The 20,214-nt window shown below is 43.1% G+C and overlaps 1 protein-coding gene across 4 annotated transcripts; it reads right to left on the bottom strand.

Moving 5' to 3' along the window:
* Positions 1-458: 458 nt before the first annotated feature.
* LACTB (lactamase beta) lies at positions 459-16,731 on the bottom strand. 4 transcript variants are annotated; one of them, XM_040601569.1, is made up of 6 exons: positions 16,713-16,731; positions 8,898-8,964; positions 6,492-6,682; positions 5,800-6,136; positions 3,941-4,106; positions 459-1,674 (listed from the first exon to the last, which is right to left on the bottom strand). In XM_040601569.1, the coding sequence occupies exons 3-6, from the start codon at positions 6,627-6,629 to the stop codon at positions 1,131-1,133; spliced, it is 1,185 nt and encodes a 394-aa protein (XP_040457503.1). In that variant the 5' UTR covers positions 6,630-6,682; positions 8,898-8,964; positions 16,713-16,731; the 3' UTR covers positions 459-1,130. The 4 variants fall into 4 exon arrangements, with proteins under 4 accessions (XP_040457503.1, XP_040457500.1, XP_040457501.1 ...); XM_040601566.1 differs by lacking the exon at positions 16,713-16,731 and adding an exon at positions 9,569-9,817; XM_040601567.1 differs by lacking the exon at positions 16,713-16,731 and adding an exon at positions 9,384-9,402.
* Between the last annotated feature and the right edge of the window lie 3,483 nt (positions 16,732-20,214).

The raw sequence follows: 20,214 nt of genomic DNA, 5'->3' as shown, positions 1-20,214 counted from the left end.
CTTCCATGCCATTATGAAATACATAAAATTAACATATTCAGATGTTACTATATTCCTATAGTAAGACTGACAATTAGAAAATGCTTCTTTGGAACTCCATCACAATTTCTTGTTTGACCTCAGGTCTCCCAAAGGAAAAAAGGATAGTTTTCAAAAAAACCCAACAAAACTCTCAAAGTCTGTGAGACTTCTACTGCAGGCTTCAAGCATGGGCTTTGAAATATATTTTTTTTTTTTTTTTTTGAGTCATTTGAGTTCCTAACTCCTATATCTAAAGGAATATCTACATTACAGAATACAGTGCCATTTCTGGCTACTGAAATTAGCACGTGCATCATTCGAGAGCTCAACATGTTGTGCTATTTGGGCATACCTGGCTATGGAAAGAATACCCGCACCTCACAGTAAACGAGTCTCACACATTCTCTGTGTCCAATAAAAACAGAAGAGAGGACATCTAAATGACAAAAAGGTTTTTACTTATATTGCTCTAGCTTCATTCTTCTCTAATTCTTAACAATCCAAGCTCTGACAAAAGTGTACTTCTGGTATCAATCCACACTCTGGAGGTAGCTTCAAGATTTGGGTTTTGTTGGGGTTTTTTTGCTTTTTAAGCAAGTAAGAAAAGCGCTACATGAAAATATAAAAATCAACAGTAAACCCATTTTCCTTTATCAGGTGATACTGAACAGTTTTGGCAGACTGGAACTGTGAGAATAACAAATTGTCTGTGTGTGCTCAAATCAAGATGTGAAATTTTTCAAAAGTTTAACATTTAAGGTAACTGGTTCTTGTACTTCTCAGTGCAAGAAACCAATGCTAGGTTTTTTTCAATCTTGCTCACGTGCTTGACTGGATGACAAAAAACCTGTTAATACGATGGTCATTTACACAGGTACTACAGCAAGTCAGATTTAACTGTTACATTCTACTGTTCTGTAAATTACGAACTTCCCTGAGAGATGAATTCTAGTTACACATAAGTTTAGCACCACTAGCAGAAGTTAATTAAGTGAATTTTGAGGCTTTTTCTTCACATATTCTTGGTGAACTTGGGAGTCCAATTACACCCTTCTCTATTTGTTTTTTGTGTTTTAGTACAGTGAGTTCAGTTACACGTGTCTCTTTTTCTAATCTATATATTGGGCCCATTTTTCTTTATCAAACTCCCTTGCAATCTTTAAGGCAGTGCTGTTGAGGGAAACCGATTGCATATTACAGATAATACTAACGATGACTCCTCTAGGTGGTGTCACTAGCCCAGTACCTAGAGCTTCAGAGTCCAGCTCCTCAGGAAGAATGAGGAGGACACTGCTTGCCCCCACGGCACCACCCGTATGAGATGCATAGTGTCTCTGCTGTCTGCAACAGCCACATTGTTGTTTTTTCTCTACTACAGCCCAAGCCATTGCATATTTACCATCCCTGTCCCACGACACTTCTGTTTTTGGCACTGGGGTCCACATCATTGCGACCGTGTCTGGTTTGAGGTACCCAGGAAGAAGTTTGCAGTTATTTTTTTTAAACTGTCCAGCTTGGTAACTGTACAACAAGGCATTTCCAAATTTCAGAAGGTCACCTACTGACGAAAGAAAGCCACCGCCAGCCCACTTGTAAGAGTTGTCCACATACGGTGCGTTTACCAGCCGTCCCTTTTTGTTGTAAACGTAACACCTAGAATTCAAGAAAATTCAACTTGTCATTCTCAGATACTATGCACAAGTATTTTAAGCTGCCCTGCCTTTAAAGAGCAAACTGAGCACATATTAGCTTGTTCTCATGAAGCTTCAGAAATTTTAAAAATATATTCCTAAATATATTTGTCGCAGAAAAATCAACAGGAAATTCAGATGGGAAAACAAAAATTAAGGTGACTTCCTAGGTTAGAAGCTTAGAAGTTCCTGCTTACTCACAAGTTGGAGATGGACAAAAACCTGTACGTCAGCCAGCACAGGATTTTTCCTAAGTCCCTGTACTAGATTTAAAATGTTTTAAGAAAGAGGAATCCTGCCACTGCCCCATGATTATCAGACACTGAGCTGAAATTTCACTGAAGCTTTACATAAGCACTACGAGACCCATCGTTTCCATTTACGACCGATTTCCCCCCACTGCCCTACTACAGCTCCCACATACTACAACAACTGAACGTTCCGGAACTACTAAGAAAAGGGAGAAGCATGAAAGAGTCTTGCAAACCCTGTCATTAAAACACAAATTAGAAACTACTGACCAGAACTGCTGAACAAACCACATAACAGGAGCGCAGACTGAACTGTGCTTTTGAAGAAACCAGTCCAGTAATGGCTTGACCGATTTCATGCAACACATGAAAAGAAATGCTGAATAACTACAGTAACTACGTACTCCAGTGAATTTCAGCCTTTGGACCACAAGAGGTCCCTGGAGTACTTTGAGAGTTGTGACAAGGAACCACACCAAAAAAATAAAGGGGGGGGAGGGGGGGCGCGGGGAGCAGGGCAAGCCTACTATCAGATGGTACAGAGATACATTCCCTATCTAGTCTGCACTTCGATTGGAAAGCTTTTAGGGAACTTCTGAAGGCCATAATACTGAAAATCGGATGTTGAAGCCAAGGAAGACAGACAAATGGTCCAAGGCTACCATCGACTGCCAGTGACTCTATCTCTGCATCCCTGGAGTAATTTTTTTTTTATCACAATAAAACCTGTTACAAAAATGCTGAAATGCTTGAGTTACACCTCTAAAAGATCTGGAACATGAATTTTTAAACATTTTCATGTCAAATACGGTGTAACCAAACCATTAAAGAAGGCACAACATGGCAGTATATTCTAGTTTGAGGCACCAAGCTTTTTGTAGAAGCGAAACCATCACATTAGCATTGTTTTGCTTAACAAGACATAGCCCATAAAAAGACCCCCACAACCAGCATCTGCCCCAATTCTTTCATCCCTACTATATTTCAATTTACAGAAGGGTTAATATACACACTTACATTTAAAAGAACTTGACTGTATAAGCTTGAGAACTTATGAGAGCATCCCTAACATCCACATCAACAGCACAACCTCTGAAAATTTGCAAGCAAAATAAATACCAGCACAAAGCACCTCAGAATATAGCACTAAAGCTATCCCTAAAGCAGTGCAAACTGTTCAGTGTGTCTGCACACACACACTTTAAATATACACTTCTAAGTACTATAAACTTGGGATTCACATGTTCATCACCATTTTCATTCTTTGAGAGGATTTTAGAAGCCAAACTTTTAAAAAGCTTGAGACTCATTTTCATGAGACTTTTTCCATAGCCTGCTTTTGTGATTCAGTTAGAATTCTCGTGCACCAAAGTTTAGCAGGTGAGTCAATAAATCAATTTCAGAGCCCAGACAGGCAGGTCAACAGAATAAGAAACTCTACCTCTTATTTGATTATCCAATTGCATAAATTTGGAGTTTTTTGTGGTTCTTTTTTTTTTTCTGTCTTGGTTTGTTTAAGTTAATAAAAAGAAATCAATTGGTAAAGCATGTTCTGTGTTAAACAGAATTTTAATCCTGGTTAAAATTGATACTACAATTTAATTTATGAAAACTATACGTTACTGTGAAACTATTACAATTACATGGAACTCTTAAAAAAAATCGGTATATTATGCAAACCAAGGTAATGATATATTCTAACATAATCACTTTGCTACTTCTTTATTTTACTCTATTTACACTTACCTGCTTATTTGTACCCCAAATAAAAGCAAACTTGAAAATCACCCCTGCTACTCCCCCCACATATACTCTTATAACAAGCAATACTTATTTCCTATTCTGTAATTTTGCATGCTAATTACAGACCAATACCACAAGGCTGACATAAAATCGGTTATATGATTTGGCTTAACATAGATAGAAAGAGCAACAATTTCTGTGGGGAAAAAAAAAAAATGTTTCATCCTGGTTTACCTTGCTCTGTTATATATCATTGCTTCATTGTCATCTAGTACAGTCGATAGCATATCCAAATCACGGAACATTTTTAGCATATAATCTGTAAATTTTTGTCCTGAAACTCTCTCCACAACAGCACTTAAGAGAGTAAAGCCATACGTTGAATACAAGAACTGACTACCTTAAAGAAACACAATGAGAAAGGGCAAAAAAAAAAGTTAGCTGCACAATGCTTCAATTTTATCTTCCAGATTCCATTTAAGTAACCACATGTGCAAATAAAACTATATCTAGCAATGAATAATCAATTAAGACTCCTGCTCCACCCCCCTTTTAATATGGTGTGAATCATAAGCTGATGATACTGGACCCTGGAATTTCTGTACGGCAGCAGACACAGATGCTTGCCAACTGCAGGTAGCTCAGAGAGCAGGGTGAAAGAATTGTCAGGGATTTGCACGTACAGCCAGGTTTCGTGACGAGACGTGAAGACTGACATTTAACACCCTTTCCGAAAGATTTACCACCCCAGTTCTAACAAGGCTGTCTGGATTTGGAAAGCTGAAGTAAACCTTAAAATTACTCTTAAAAGACACTCATCTACCAAGACTTGTTCGGGTGTCTATACCTTAGAGACCAAAAGACACAGGAAGTACTCGCTTAAGGTTTTCAAAGGTCTTGATCACTTTTGTCATAATGTTTCTAGTTCTTGTTTTCTAGCTCTAGAAGATCCAGAAAGATTATATGAACGCTAATATACATATTATTTAAGACAACGTAATTTACAAAACAATGTCTCATTTTTTAAAAAACTCATTCTTGCGCTAATGCTTTTTATGAAACATCTACATATCAAGCAACTGCCAAACTGCCTACAGTCTAGACAGACCTCTTACTTGAAACGGTTCCTAGAACTCTCCAAGATGGTAAGTGGTTATCTTCACCCCCTGCCCACCCCTCCCTCCTTAAATGCACATTATATACTGTGTGCATTTATACATCATTTATATTTATCAGCAAGATGTATCATTTGCCTGCTAACCTAACTCATTTAAAACTTAGACCTGAAGTTCCTCAGTCCTCTCCACAATTAACTTCAGTAATTCCAACAAAAAATAACCTCAACAATTCTGTGATTTTGTGATCTTTCTGTAAAAAGTTTTAGCTGAGGTTTAGTGCTTCACTAAAATATTTTGCTTTTGGTACACACCTAGAAGGCTCAGAGCATGAACAGAGGAAGTATCTACAAAATATTTTATAAGCGGATACTAACAATTTCGTTACCAAAATTACTGTCTGCTTTAGCATTTATAAATTCAGTAACTTGTACGTTTTATAGCACTTGCTGCATTACTTGCAGCTCCTGCAAAAAAGTCTTATTTCTGCCTGAGATCCCACTTTCTCTCTCCCCTGCATGATCCAGGACTTTTTTTATTACCAGTGAAGTCTTGGTTACATCCCATTTTAAACCTGCTGGATTATGGTGCAGACACACTATTAGAAAGTATCTACATAAGCATAATCTTTAAGTTAGAAAATTAGTAAAGATATCTATAATAGAGTGTTATCTAAAGCTGAACTGATAAAATCCTGATCAGTTCAGTCTTGAAAGTTATGTCAGTTTTAAGACAATTACATGACCAGATAGTTGGTGCAGAACAGCCCAAATATTTCTCTGTTGAGCTTTTAATGGGGCACAGTAAGAAAAAAAAAAGAAAAAAAAAGGGAGGGGGGTGGCGGGTAGAGGCAGAACAAACCAAATCCCCCAAACACACACTCTTTACTGGACTGTCTACCTTCACTGCATGTAAAACAGTTTGAAACAAACATTTCACCAGAAGAGCACATTTTGGCCTACATGACTAGAAACTCACCTGGTTTAAAGAATAAAGGATCATTTTTAAATATCTTCAGCGATTCAATCACACTTTCAAATTTTTCCTTCAAGTAATACTCTTCTTGCTCAAATTCCTTGTCTCTCCTGCCAGGTTTTGAATTTCGGCTTTTTACTTCACCTTCATGTTCTTTCCTCGGCTTGACAGGATCAGCCTTCTCAATCCCTTTGCCTTCTTGTTCTTTATCCCGATTGGGTTTTGTTAGTTTAAATGCTCTGTTTGCTTTTTCCTTTTCTTCCTTTACTTTTGTAATATCTTTTTCATAGTGACGAATCCCACTCAAGTGTGACACTAACAGTCTTGTAGTAATAGCAACCTAGAAATGACAATATTGAAATGTGAGCTCTCTTCTTTAAAGATACCATGCACACTAAATCACCAGAAAAGTAAAATTCAAGATGACCAGGAACAAAGATACAAGACCTTTTAAGTATCATGTATTAAACCCAGTTAAAATATATACATGTATGCGTGCACACTACAGACTTGATGTCAACCTGAAGATCCACATTTCCAGCGTTTCTTTTTCGAGCAGCAAACATCAGTACTTGTCTAAATGCCTTTTGGTGTCTTACAGGAATAGGTCCAGATACAGGCACCTGTACACTTAACAGCTGTGCAAAGACAGGAACAAAAATCCAAAAAAGTATTACCAATAAACAATTACATACCTTTTCACCCTCGTAGACTTTCTCTGGAAATTCAGGGACATACTTCTGCACTGGGGCATCTAAATCCAGTTTCCCCTCTTCCCACAATTTAGCAACAGCCATCATTGTAAGACACTTGCTAATACTAGCAATTCGCATGATCGTCTCTGGTTTACATACTACACGATTCTCTACATCAGCATAACCCAAACCTTTAAGAAAATAAAAACACTGTAGTAAATATTTCGCATAGCGACATGACGAATGAATTATGTTCAATGAATTAGATTTACTGGCTCCTTAAAGCATTTTTCCTCTAACTAAAATGGGACCTGAAGCATTGGATTATCCCTGCTCCTGCCTCAATTCAGTTAAAACCATTTTAATGTAGTAGGAACAGTTAATCAAAGCCCATTGTACTGGCCAATTGCATCCCAAGTTATTACAACTACAAAACAAGCCTAATGATAAATGAGATGGAAAATTAAGCCCGAATTGACACTCCTGAGATCAAACATCCAATGTAGAAAAACTACAGGGACCAAAATCTGGACTGTAAAATAACTGACCAATAGTCAGAAATACTCCTTTTATTGTTCTGAATTAATAGTTGAAACGGTAAAGGGTCTTATTTTATCAATACAGAAACTGAGAAAGGAAGCCACTCACAAACTCACAGCAACTACCTAAGCTGTAAAGTTTCACAGAACAGTGTTGTTATACACTATGTTTCAACATCAGTTGGCACGACTTCAATTAAAAGACAGCTTATTAGCCTCTATACCAGTCTTTTCTCATGTAACTAAGCCACAAGTCTGGTAGCAAGAACTGGAATTAATAAGGCATTATCAAGCTCCCATACTGGTCTTCAGTTTGAGCTAGTGCCGAAGAAACTGCAAGCGACGCTGCAGCAGTAAAAGCAATGAAATGCAGTGATGACGTATCTGCAGTTCTCAGCGCAAGCAGGGCCTGCAAGCAATGCGTGTCTCTCTGTATAAAACCGTAGTCTAATAATGAACCACTCAGGAAAAAAAACCTTGCCAAAATACAAGGAACAAACCAGATAATGTGTCAGTTGCCCACGATCCTTTCTTTTACGTAAAGCTGGCACTCGAGTGCTCACACGGTGCTTGTGAACACAGACGCTACACTCCTGTGTGAAAATAATTTCCAAATCTCAAACCACCCTCCTGACCCTAGCAAGAAAGCAGGTTTAGTCCCATGGTCACAGAACACACACAACTTCCACCTGTTCCTATTTTCTTCTCTTGGGAAGAAGGGAGGAGGACAAGACGAGCCAGAAGCCTGCTAGAGCACTGCCACCCACCTCCCCACTGCCCCGCTCGGGGCAGTGCTGTCTGAGCCCACAGCAGGGGACAGAATGCTCAGCCTGGCTGCTGGATCCGGCAGTCCCAGTGACAAACTACAACCCTGGCACTAGTGCCATCAGGCACTTCCCTGCCCGTCAAGGACGGGATTCTGCACAAGTCTTACAAAATCATCTGCTTTTATTGCTATGTGATTTGAGAGAAGAAAAAGCTATCTGACTCAAGAAAGTCTGTGATCAATTTGTAGCACAATTTTCTTATTAGGCCACATTAGAAAAGGTACCAGAGGCTCTCCCATTCACTGCCGTCATGATGAAAGAGAAATGAAAACCTGTAATCAGCTTTACACATATATAAAAGTTAAGGCAACAACAGACTCTCAGATGAAAGTTAGTAATGATCTCGCTTACAAAGATTTTTTTTTTAAATTAACTCGTTAATGAAATACATTGGCATTTACTACTACAATTTGTCTAAAAACCACAAAACACATTATAAAAATGTTTCTGAAAACAAACACGCAGTTTGGTGGGTATGGTTTTTCTTAAAAACACATCAAATGTCTACATGGTATGAGCCGTACTAACAGACTCTCTTTAAACTGTGTAACCAGAAAAATCACTTGCAATTCTGTTAGGCTGACACCTGTGAGCTGCTCCTCAGCCCACAAACGGGAGCCAGCGCACCTGATGCCAGCCAGGATAATGGTGACTAGTAATTTATTAACTAGTTGCCATGGGCAGAGCAGCGCTTCACCTCCTATGTACAGCCCTGCCAGACCACGAACGGCTGTATGCCTAGAGTACAAGTACATCCAAGGGCCAACCTAAAAAAAAAATCAATGAAAAAAAGATTCTTAAAAATGAAGTTGAGATATACTAGCACATTTGGGAAGTTAATAAATAATTGATTCCCAGAAATTATTGAAGTTTGGTGAGGAAAGCATCACTTCATACTCCCGAGGCACCTGCTTCTGGCCACTCTCCAGAGATGGCACATCAAATAGATGAAATCCCAGCCCACTGTGTCCAAATTGTTAATTTTTAAACCATCCATCGCTTCCCAACCGCCACACACAACTATTACCCCGTATACTAACCTTCTGACCAGACCTCTTTTCCATCTACAGAAACTCCGACTAGTATACCCGGGATTCCTGCTTCATCCTGTCACAAAACCACACAGGCGACATTAAAAAGGGTCAAACCCCTCCCCCAGACCCCAGCGCTGCTGCAGCGGGCACGCGGCTGCCACGGCGTCCCTGACCACAACAATCACGGACACACCGTCATTTATCTCATTAAATTAGCGATCAGGACGCGCCAGAAATACTGAACAGAAACAAACCACCACGGGCTACACGCGACACGCCAACCGCCCCGCCCAGCAGCAAGCGGGGTTTAAAAGAGACCTCGGTTAGATCTGCACAGCATCACTTTTTAAACACCCCCACCCCCCCTCAGCCCTCCTCCCCCCTTTCCACAGCCCCCCGGCCCACCCTGCCCCCCGACACCTCCCTCCCGCACCGAGTTGAGCCCGGCCGGAGGCGCCCGCGGGAACCGCGCTCCCAAGGCGGAGAACGAACCATTCCGCGAGGCGAGGGGGGGGGGGGGGGGGCAGGGGAGCCCCGGCACCTCAGCGGGCTCCGCCCCGCCCCGCGCCCCCCGCGTCCCAGGGCGGCGGCTGGCGGGCAGGGCGAGGCGCAGGGGAGGGAGGTGCCGGCTCCCGGGAGCTCGCACGGCCGGGACCCCCTGCTCCCCGCCCACGCACCTTAATCCTCCGCAGCAGGTCCCTGCTCCTCTCGATGGCCGCGCCGAAGCCCCGAGGGGGCGGCAGCGCGCTCGCCTCCGCCGCCTGCCCGCCATCAGCCTTCACTCCCAGCGCCAGCCCCAGCGCCAGCCCCCAGCCCCAGGGCCGCGCCCCGACACCGCCGCCCCCCCGCCGGGGCGCTGGGGGCCGCCCCGGGGCTGCCGCCCGTCGCAGGGCCCGCGCCAGCCCGTACATGGCTGCGCCGCGCCGGGTGCCCGCCAGGCAGCCGCAGCCGCTCCCGAGCGCTCGCTCGGCCGAGCTCCGAGCGCATCGAGCGCAAGCAGCCGCTCGCCTCCGGGCGCCGCGCCGGCTCGGGGCGAGCGGGGCCGGCAGCGGGACCCTCCCGGTGCAAGCGGCTTCTCCGCGGGCTGCATCAGCTGCGGGCTAAAAGCGGGCTCAGCCTGCCGAGCCGCCCGCCCCGCGCCCTCGCCGGGGCCGGCCGCCGCCTCACGGCACGGCCCTGCGGCCGCGGCGGGACCCGCGCAGGGCGGCCAGGCCTGGGCCCCGCCTCAGCGGCCTGCACTCCCTCCGCTGCCCCACGCTCCCTCCCGCCAGGCCAGGGAAGGCCGTTCCCAGCCGCTTTGCTTATTTAAGCACCAAAAGCCACCTGTGCGTGCAAATGCAGTGACAGGCAGCACCTGGTAACAGGCAAATCCCTGTGAATCCCGCCCAAACCCTTGAGAATCCTTAACAAGAATGGCTGGAAAGCGCTGTCCCTCCGGTGGGCACTGGGAGCCCCCCGGCCGGCTCAGCAGAGCCTGCCCTGTCTCCCGACGGAAGCCAGGCTGTAAGCTGGGTTTCACCAACACTTCCATCGCACTGACGTGTGAGAAGGACAGCGAGGAGCCAAAGGGTGCCTTGAGCCATGGCGTTACTTCTGATCTTAAATCTGCAGCAAATGATGGTGGGATCAAATGGGGAAAGCCTGCTGCTGAATGGATGCCAGGCAGAAGTGAAGCAGGGCAAGCTAGGCTAACACCAAGGTAAAAGCCTTTAACTGCAAGATGAGCGTATTTGACCTAGGTTAGTGAGGAATGACTTACAAATGTTGACTTTTCCAATGCTGGTTCCAGAGCCTGGTTTCAGCCTACAGCAGTGCCGAGAGCACAGCATTCGCTCACAGAAATATTTTTTCCACATAGCTGCTCTCTTTAGAGACTGCAGAGAGAGAACAGTGCCCTCCAACTGACGCCTTTAATCTCAAAACCTTTCTCACATCTGGTCTCCAATAAACTTCTAATAGTTCTCTTGAATGATTTGAATGTTGACTGAGCAGCAAGCTAAAAAGACGGAAGAGTGACCAAATAGGGATGATATTACTTGAGAAAGCAGAAGCATCAGTGCATCAGCAGATCCAGATTGACAGGTAAGCAGCATGTCAGTTAGATCCAAGTTCCATCCAAGGATACACCCAATAACAAGGACCCTTGCAAGCTTTGTTAGGTGCATGAGTCTGCAGATTTGGGGTCTTCACGTCAGCCTTCTGTGACAAAGAGACCGTATGTGCCTAATGCAAAGCCAGATCCAGAGCCACTCAATGCTGTCAGTGGAAATGTTAGTCCACATGTCTAACTGGAGCATCAAAATATCTTCATTACTATGAAGGTACTCAGGCATTCCCCTTCCTCTATGTCATTGCTGTGAAATTAGTAATTGCAGTGATGCTAGAGCAGATGATGTTAGGTCCAAAGAAGGTTAAAAGAAGCCCTCAGTTAACAGATAATTTCAGTCTTTTTTTAGCGCTCTTAATGTGGTTCTTTTGGATTTCAGGCCACTCAGTCCAATAGTTTTAAGTGCAAGAGGGGAGGACAGGGAGGGACTAGATTAGTTTATATAAACTAAGTGCGCTGTGGTCCAAGATGAGTAGAAGATTCTAGAGGCAGTACCAAAAGCAGCAGAGCCCTTGGCATACTATGGAGAGTGCCGTGGTGTCTGACCAGTGGAGAAATAATAGCCTTTCTTGTTTACTGTTCAGAGTCAGTCCTCTCACGGGAATGCCTTGGGCTGGGCTGTTCTAAGGACCTTAAACCTGCAAATCCCAGAGAGACTGACCGGAACGTATCATTACTTAGCAATGCAGAAAGCTTTTTGTGCAGAAAGCCCCTGGTGCCCAGTGTGATAGACTGTGCAGGAGGGTGCCATTTCTTTCTTGGAGGTTTTCTGGGGTGTTTAGACAGTGACTTAAAATCCGATGTACTCATGTTGAAGGATTCTTGAACAATAGCTAACAAACTTTAATGATGGCCACTCCATAAATGTTACAGATGTCGACAGAGAATACAACAGCTTAAAAAATGCAAAATAATGAGCCATACTGGTAAGTGAAAATGGGGAGTCTGTCCTTTTAGAACTCCACGTATGCTCTGCTAGGAGAAAATTTTGAGATGCTGATTTAGGGAGTTCAATCTCCTTCATGTCCAATGATCTCAAAACCTGCAGGATTTGGAAAGAAGTCAGGCCAAATAGCTTTCATGTGTGAAGTCAAATGCAGACCAGATGCTACACTTTTCACTGCAGGCATTTATTTCTCATTAGTATTTTCTCAATAAAACTCCGTTGCTTATCACAGTACAACTTCATACCCAAGTGGTACAAGATGCTGTATTTACTTTCTCATAACTCATTTTCACTGTGTTAAACTGTCTCTGGGAGTGTTTTGCAGCAGGATTCTCTGCATTCTTACATTAACCTGCTCAGTGGGAACACTCTTTGGCATCACACTTTTGAATGGGCCTAAGCCAGAAACGGATCTTGCCATTTTTCTGATTGCCTTGGTGAAGAGCTTTGTGTTAAATCCAGTAGCACAACGTGGGCTGCTGTTGTATGCCTCCTCTAAGCTGCTGGTTTTGTTTAACTTTGAGTTGAGGTATCAGGCTTATAAGATTTTGAGAATTTTCTGCTCCCACTGATTGCAAGGGAAAATGAGGATAGCAAGCACAAGGCTAATCCAATTCTAAATTTAACCAAAAAAATAAACCCCAATGTTTTTCTTCTGTCACGGTCTATCAGTCACTTAGAAGTATAGGCACAGACTCTCAGCTGTAATCCATCTTTCTTATGTAACACAGCCAGAAAAGTCCATCTGGAGCCCCCTCTGGCATAGTGGAAAAACCCTACTTGGTTTAGCACTAAACCAGCTGACTTTTCCTCTACTCTGCCTCCTTGCCAAGTTGCACTTTGCAGATTTGAAAAGCCTGTGTGAAGAAATATGCCTTATTCAGATAATAAACAATGATGCCACATGATGGGTCTCTTGGCAAAGCGAGGTTGTGCTCACTCACCTCAAGGCGGGCCAGCTTTGGAGTCTCACCATCAAGAATCCTTTAAGTCTTCATAGCCTTTGAGTCAAACACCAAAGGCTCAATAGCACCAGGCCTTAAACCAAAGTGTTTATGTATCTTCCTAGTGATCTAGCCCTTGCAGTCATACGCTCCTGTGTTCACTGTTTTTTTCATCGTGCTGTTACCATGTGAGCTGGGTGGTCGATAGCTTTTATACTGTTCTGCAGTGATGTAGCCCACCACCAAAAGGTCTAATATGCTCATTCTGCTGCTGGTGGTCAGCAATATGCGGAAACACCAAGTATTTGCAAATCATGATGCTTCATGAGTATTTCCTAAAACGTGACTCTTTTAAAAAAAATATAAATCTACAGGCATTTAAAAAACAACTTTGTCACTTCTGTCAGTCTTCCTCCATTTCTGAAAGTGCTTTTGTGGATCCTGGTGTCTCAGCGATGTTTAACAGATGTTATGGCTGTTCCAGCCTGTAGATCTGGACTTTGATCTCAGTGGTTTTGCTGTGGTCATCTCATTTGCTTTTCTAGCTCACCAGCATGGCAAAATTCTACAGTGACATGTCCCCAAATTTAACATTTCCATTGAGATTGAAAAGATGGGTAATATTTTTAACAAACAACAGCTAAGGTCTAAATGATAGGAGACAAGTGATGCCTATTAGTATTCCCCTGATAAAGGGCTGGTCAGTTCTGAAATAATGAGCCAGCTCTGCTCTTTCATCCTGTTAAATACCATTTATAACTGCCAGAGACCCAAACCTGAAAGCTTGCAGGTTGAGTTTGTAGGAAGGGGCTTTTAAAAATTTAGGAAGTAGCAGTGTAAAGAAACTTGTTTGTTTTCTTTATTCAAATTTATTGTGAAGCAATGAAATGTTCCATTAATCCAACGGATTCCAATTATTCCAACTGGATTCCAATAATTAAAGACTGTAACATTTGTAAAGACTTCTGGATCTAAAAATGTTGAATCTAATGGAAAACAATTAACAGACAAAAGCTAAAATTGTCAAAAAGGACTGTCATTTATATTTGTGCTAATAAAATGAAGAAAAATAGGAAAGCAGCAATTAAAAAACATTACCTGTTTGTATGCATAGATATAGGGGAAACTGATATTGATGGAAAATGCGAAGAGTAAAGGGATATTGATTCCCTTGATCACACCTGACATTTCTACTCTCAGTATAGGAAAGATTTAAAAAACACGCAAGTTCTTTCAGAATTTGAAAAGATGGTAAATAAAGGAATGTTAGTTGTAGAGAGAAACCAGGCTTTGCTTTCCCTCCCTCTTTTCAGAAGCTATTTCATTTATCGGAGGACCAAGAGACACTCTTCATTCCCCCCTGGCGCAGAGTGTTCGCACAGTAGATGGCAGCCAGAAACCTCAGCACCTGGAGCGGCTGTTAGCAGGGTGGCTCCTGCAGTGCCATCTCTCTCTGGGCCATCAGCGTGGCTGACCTGGGTTGTTATTACCAATTCCTCACCTGTGTATGGTTTTTGTTTGGTCTTGGTCGGCACAGCAGTTTCAGAGTATTGTTATTTGCTGATCAAATACAGTAACACCTGCGTGCTTACAACGTACGTTCCATGTCAGTACCAGCACTAACCCTACCAAAGGGCACCAAGAACGTGACGGTTGGACCCAGCCATACAACTAGGCACACCTTCCCCAAAAGGTACATAAATAGGTGCATACTCACAGCTTTATTTTAAGATTCAAATATTCCCTGGGTTGTTTTTTTATTATTATTTTATTTTTTTTCTAAACTAAGGTCACAGGTGGGTGAATTCTCCAACAACTGAGCTGAGAAACACTGATCAGGAACAAATCTTTAAACATGTAAGATGTCTCGACCAGGAGAAAAAGGAGCATTAAAAATATGCTGCGGGTCTTTAGACACTGAGATCAACACGTTCATGATCAGCTCTGCTTGATCTATGATTCAGATATTTGTTAATCTTCACTTCTTGAGTAGGTTTAGTTAAACATGCTGTAATTTTCTACACTACACAGGAACACTGGTGCTGTTGTGGTCACACCAGCAGCACAGTAGTGCCATGTCCATATCCCCATTGCAAGTTGCCAGACAGGGCAGCTGTGGTTGTCCCCAACTGGGAGCCTGGCAGGGCTGGCCCTGCCCTCCAAGCAGCAGCTCACCTACCTGCAGACTTACACAGCACCATAGGTTGGCAACTTTATGTATTTTTTTCCTCCAACACACACCCACCCCCCAAAACAAACGCAACTCTTTAATTTACTCCATTTTCCTTCTATACTCAAGATGTGTCACCTGGGGATTGTTTACTTTCAATAAAATACAGTATGGAAGAGTTGATAGTCCCACATTGTTACTGCCTTAGTTTTATAAGTTGCATGCAGTCTGACACAGTTCCTAGAAACAACAGGATGGGAGTTTGGGAAATATTTTGCATGTCAGGGAAAGGAATGCTGAAAAGATCATGCTGTGGTTACAGACCAGCCAAAGGGCACGCACGTTTCTTTTTCTTCTTTGCAAAAACATTAATTTTGAAACTCCAGTTTCTCAGTGGTGATTTCCTCATACTTTTAATTCAGGCCTGCTTTAAACCTCTTGGGGCTCAGAGGAAAAATAATTGTCACCAGCTGAAAGTAAGTAGGGAAGGAACATTTGTGAAACACATCAGTGTAAATAAAAAATGAAAACCATCACACACACACACGGGAAAAAAAAAAAAAACCCTAACAAAAACCCCCCATACAGAATTATTTCCTGTTTTTCCTGAAGTTATTCTCCAGGCAACAATCTCTTCTGGTAGAAAACGGAGCACAGAAAGAACTGAACAGTGTTGTTCCTGAGGCTGGCTTCACATTTATCAATAGAATTCAGTTGCTGTGTGTAACCTTTTCCCCCTCTCCACTTTCTCCCACTCAGGGGGTAAAGGTACAACACGCTCTGTCTGGGAGCCGGCGGCTTGCACAACCACCGCCACGCAGCGTGGCAGGAACCAGGCAGCATCAGTGCCTTTCACTTTGCTGAGTGTCTCTTTTCAGACTGACATATGCTGCTGGAAAAAAAAGTATCAAATCATGGAAGGTGTAAAACACCTAAAAGATTAAACATATTAACCGTATGGCTTCATTCTGAAGCTCGTACGCCCGAAGATACAGCTATGAAGCGCAGGTGCTTAGGAGAGCTTTCCATCTTGCTCTGGGAAGAGCTCCTCACAACTGGGTAACAACTACCTCTCTTTCCACCTTTCTCCCCCAAATATAAAACTCAGCGAAATGAACACGTCCCAGACAACTGTGCACCAAGAACTGTGGCAGTGAGAACTCCGACTGCCCGACACTGAGCAACCTACTCGGGAGAGAAGTGGACCAGGCAACGGCATCCAGACATCCTGACGGGCCAGGGTCGAGTGCCACCTCCACCGCATGTGTCTGCAAGTCAGGAAAAAAAAGCAACAGGTACGTTTGCTTTGACAGACAGAGCAGCAGGAGGAAAAATGTGTTTCCAGGTTTTGAATGTGAATCTTCAGGCATACCCCTGTGTGAGGAGTACAGTCCTGATTGCATTTACTGTCTTTATCTGCTTTTCTAGACAGAAGACTCTAGAGCCTTCTCAGTAGCTATTCTAGCAATTTTCCCAAACCATTCAATGTTATCTGATGCTGCAGCATGTGTTTTTCTTGGTAACTACTGTACAAGCAAATGCTTCTCTGCAGTTCACATCAAATACTCATCCAGCTATATGTGCATGCTGGTTGCCAGCCTGTTTTCCACGCATTCACTGCTATGACTATCCGTTCTAGTGTGGTTTCACCTACCTGTGCTGCAATTGCCCCTTCGTTTCACTCTGCAGACATGTTCTGTGCCACTAAAAATACTCTTTGTGAGAACTGAGCACAGATAGCTTGAGAAACTGCACAGGCTAGTAAAAAACAGGAAAAGGCCTCTTATCAAATTAGTAACATCTCGGATATTTGGGTGGAGGCATTTGGCACTGGGCTCACATATTCTTATGGGAGCGAGTCCACGCATACTATAAACTCCATTCCTTTGCTTAGTATTATTGTTCCCAAGTTGAGGCATGTTTCAAAAGAACCTCTCTAAAGATGTGCAAGTGCACAATTACTACATGCTACACAGATCAGTAAGGAGGGATTTTACTCCATCCCCTTTCCATACATGTAAAATAAGAGTAAATCAGGTGAATGGCATTTACACGGATTTGTGCCGCAGTAGCATCACTTCAAAAACTAAAGTACCTTTGCATGCAGAGCTATGGGAAACAACTAAGAAAATCTGAAAAACCTCACTACTGAGGGAAGATGACCACCTGAGATGACTGACTTCTGCAGTAAGCACTAAGTGTGGGACAGTTTGTCCCTCCTGCCACTTGGAATAACAATCAGCCACTTGAATTGGAAATACTATCATTTATTTCTTTGAGCTTGAACAAAACCAAAACCATTTCCACATTTTAGATGCTATACATACACTGCTATATACCAGAAAGTATGCCAGACACACTTACATACACTTCACTTAGTTATGCTTTAGTGTGATTAACATTACTCAGTAGAACAGCTTTACTACCCGCATACTCAATCTCGATGCCTGCCACTCAGCCTGGATTCTTTTTATCCCTCCATCTCCAATAAAACCAATCTTGCAGTGGGAAGGTAAGCAAGGTATTGATGCATCAGAAGAGGCTCAAGCTCAAGGTGTACTGATGCTGGAGGGGAAGCTGTACTCTACTTAATGGATGACGACACTTTTTTCAGGTGGTGTAATGAAAGCTAACAAGTTCCTACTCGAACTGATGCCTGTCAAATTTAAACAACAGGTGTGAGAAAAAGAATTTCTTACATGGACACCTGGTGCTCTTGTAAATTCTCAAGCAGGAAAAAGAATAGAAACGAAGAGCAATCCCCAATGTTGTCCGAGAAATATATCTGCAATTGAAACAAAGTAACACGCTTAGTTTTGCTGTTGGGGTTGCAGCAGAGAAAATATTTTCTTCATTATTGCTTCAAAGGCAAAACAGACATGGGGAAAAGAGGAACAGAGAAAACACATTTCAGAGCTTTCTGGTTTTACTGTAGTTTAAGTAGGAATTATGCAATCTCCTGCTTTCAATGCAGTATGCAGGCGTCCTACTCAGATCCAAAAGCACTGCTCAGCACCCTCACTGGGGACAGCCACTCGGTTTTTGAACATACATACCGAATGTCACAGCAGCTGAAGACCCAGCAGCTTCGACGCGAGGAGAACTTCTCATTGTGCAATGACTGTGTAAAACTCAATTCTACAACACTGAGGCTCTGCATTAATGGAACTGCTTGTTTGATGGAGGCTCAGTCAAACAGGCAGGCGTTAGCTTATACATGTACTCTATGTATGTGTATGGCTACGGTTGTACATGCCATTGTGTGGTTTAGTAAAATGCACTTCCTGAAACCAGCTTAGCTAAAAGGACACGAACCACGACACAATCTGCCCTCACTTTAAACCTGGATTCTATTGATTTTCCTTAATTGAATCCAAACTGTTAATAGCAAGTGATTCACAAAAATAATGGATCCAGAGTAAACCCGTCCTCCGAGTTCTTTTGCTAGCTGTAGCATTCCTAACGCTAGCAGCACGCACACCGACGGGGAAGCGGAGGGAGGAGTCAGTAACTCAATCGCTCAAAATGGCAATAATCTCTGCTTCTCCTCCACAGACAGACATATAAACTCATGTGCTTTTTATTTCAATTTACAACAGCTAAGTCTCGGCACAGAGTGCCTCCCATGGATTACCAGCCAGTGTGGGTCCCTTCAGCTGCCTCTTGTATCCACAGTCCTTCCCACCCAGTCGTTAATCTCCAGGAAATGCCTTGCACTCAGACGTGGCTACATGTGAATGTAATAAAAGCACACACGCGTTTGCTACGTGTTTGCTAACTGCTGAAAAGCAGCAAAAATGGTGGGTTTGTCTTGTTGGGTTTTTTTTGTTTTTTTTTTAATGTGTCATGATTTCCTGGTTAAGGTAATTGATAATGAAGTCATAGCATAAAGAAATTTAACCCAGGTTCTCCTGGTGTGGCAAGAACCACCGAGAGAAGGGACTTTTATTGATTTTTGCTGGAAAAGCTCCTGCACATTGTACTTTAAACCCTGATGAGGGTGGACAGAGCATTTGCTACCACCTGGACTTTGCCAGCCACCTTCCTCTGTGGCAGAGGAATGCAGTGGCTGCAGGACCACAAGCAGTGGTTGCAGGAGCAGGACAAGGCGTACCTGCACAGCAACCGTTCAGAAAGGGAGGAGTCATTCTTCTGTACATCACCTTCTCTGTCTGTACCCTTCTGACTGGCCTTTAGCCCCTGTGCACAATTTGATCTGTTTCCCTTTTAGCTGCATTCTTGCCTAGTTCATTTTTTCTGGACCGCCTGCCCAAATTACATCACCCTTTTAGCCTATTTCATAGTCTATGTCTGTACAATAAACCAATAAGGAAGAAATACAGCAATCCAGATTCAATGGAAAGAAGTCTGGCAGGCTCCTCCTTGCTGGCTACAGAAAACCATATTCCAGGAAAGATTCTGAAGCATTTTCCCAGGCTATTTCTCCAACTAGTATTCTTGTCAAGAGAAACATGCACACTACCGGTGGACCTGCAAAGAAATGCTCTATTTTTACACTGGAATCTCACACAGATCTCCATGTTAACATCAATACCAAGGTGTCCTAAGACAGTTAAAACAACTTACCAGAGCTTTGTAGTTTCACCTTCCCGATTATTCTTCCACAAATTCTACTGCAGAGACACCAGACCTGCACCACCTTCCTCGGTGGCAAGGCCATCCCCCACCAGGTGTTACACCTCTGCAGGTTTTGCCCGATGAGACACTGTTTGCTGTGAGCTTCAGCTGAGACCGAGCACGCAGAAATGCCCGGGAAGTGTCGGTGTGAATCTCAGGGCAAAAAATGAAATCATCAATGAAAGGAATAATCCTGAGAAGCAGAACGTGGTCAGGCTCCGGAACAGAAGGCATTCAAAATACTTTGCAGGATCATGGCCCCAGGCATATTTCATCCCTTTATACCAATGATCCATATAAGCTTGCTGTACACAAACAAGAGAAACGTTCCCACAAGCATGCGTGCCAGTGTGTTAGAACATGACACGTGGTACTGTCCCTTGCAGCTAGGTCTGCAGCACTTGTTTGGCTTTTTTTGTGTTGGCTCTATTTCTTTAATGAAAAAAATGCTGCTTGATCTGCACCCAGCCATTCCTCAAACCAGCAAAGAGACAGGAAAAACACAGTGCTGAGGTGCC

This window comes from Falco naumanni, chromosome 7 (genome assembly GCF_017639655.2).
Source record: "Falco naumanni isolate bFalNau1 chromosome 7, bFalNau1.pat, whole genome shotgun sequence".
In the NCBI taxonomy this organism is placed as follows: Eukaryota; Metazoa; Chordata; class Aves; order Falconiformes; family Falconidae; genus Falco; species Falco naumanni.
The sequence above is the reverse complement of the archived record's forward strand: the minus strand, read 5'-3'. Positions and strand labels throughout refer to the sequence as shown.

Bases quoted from the DNA above. Each gene is read 5' to 3' on its own strand.
- LACTB (XM_040601566.1), bottom strand. From the start codon at position 9,802: ATGTACGGGCTGGCGCGGGCCCTGCGACGGGCGGCAGCCCCGGGGCGG. The intron at 6,137-6,491 runs GTATGTAATTGT...TGTCATTTCTAG, and splicing joins AAGTCTACGAGGGTGAAAAG to GTTGCTATTACTACAAGACT. The intron at 1,675-3,940 runs GTAAACCAGGAT...CTTGAATTCTAG, and splicing joins ATGATATATAACAGAGCAAG to GTGTTACGTTTACAACAAAA.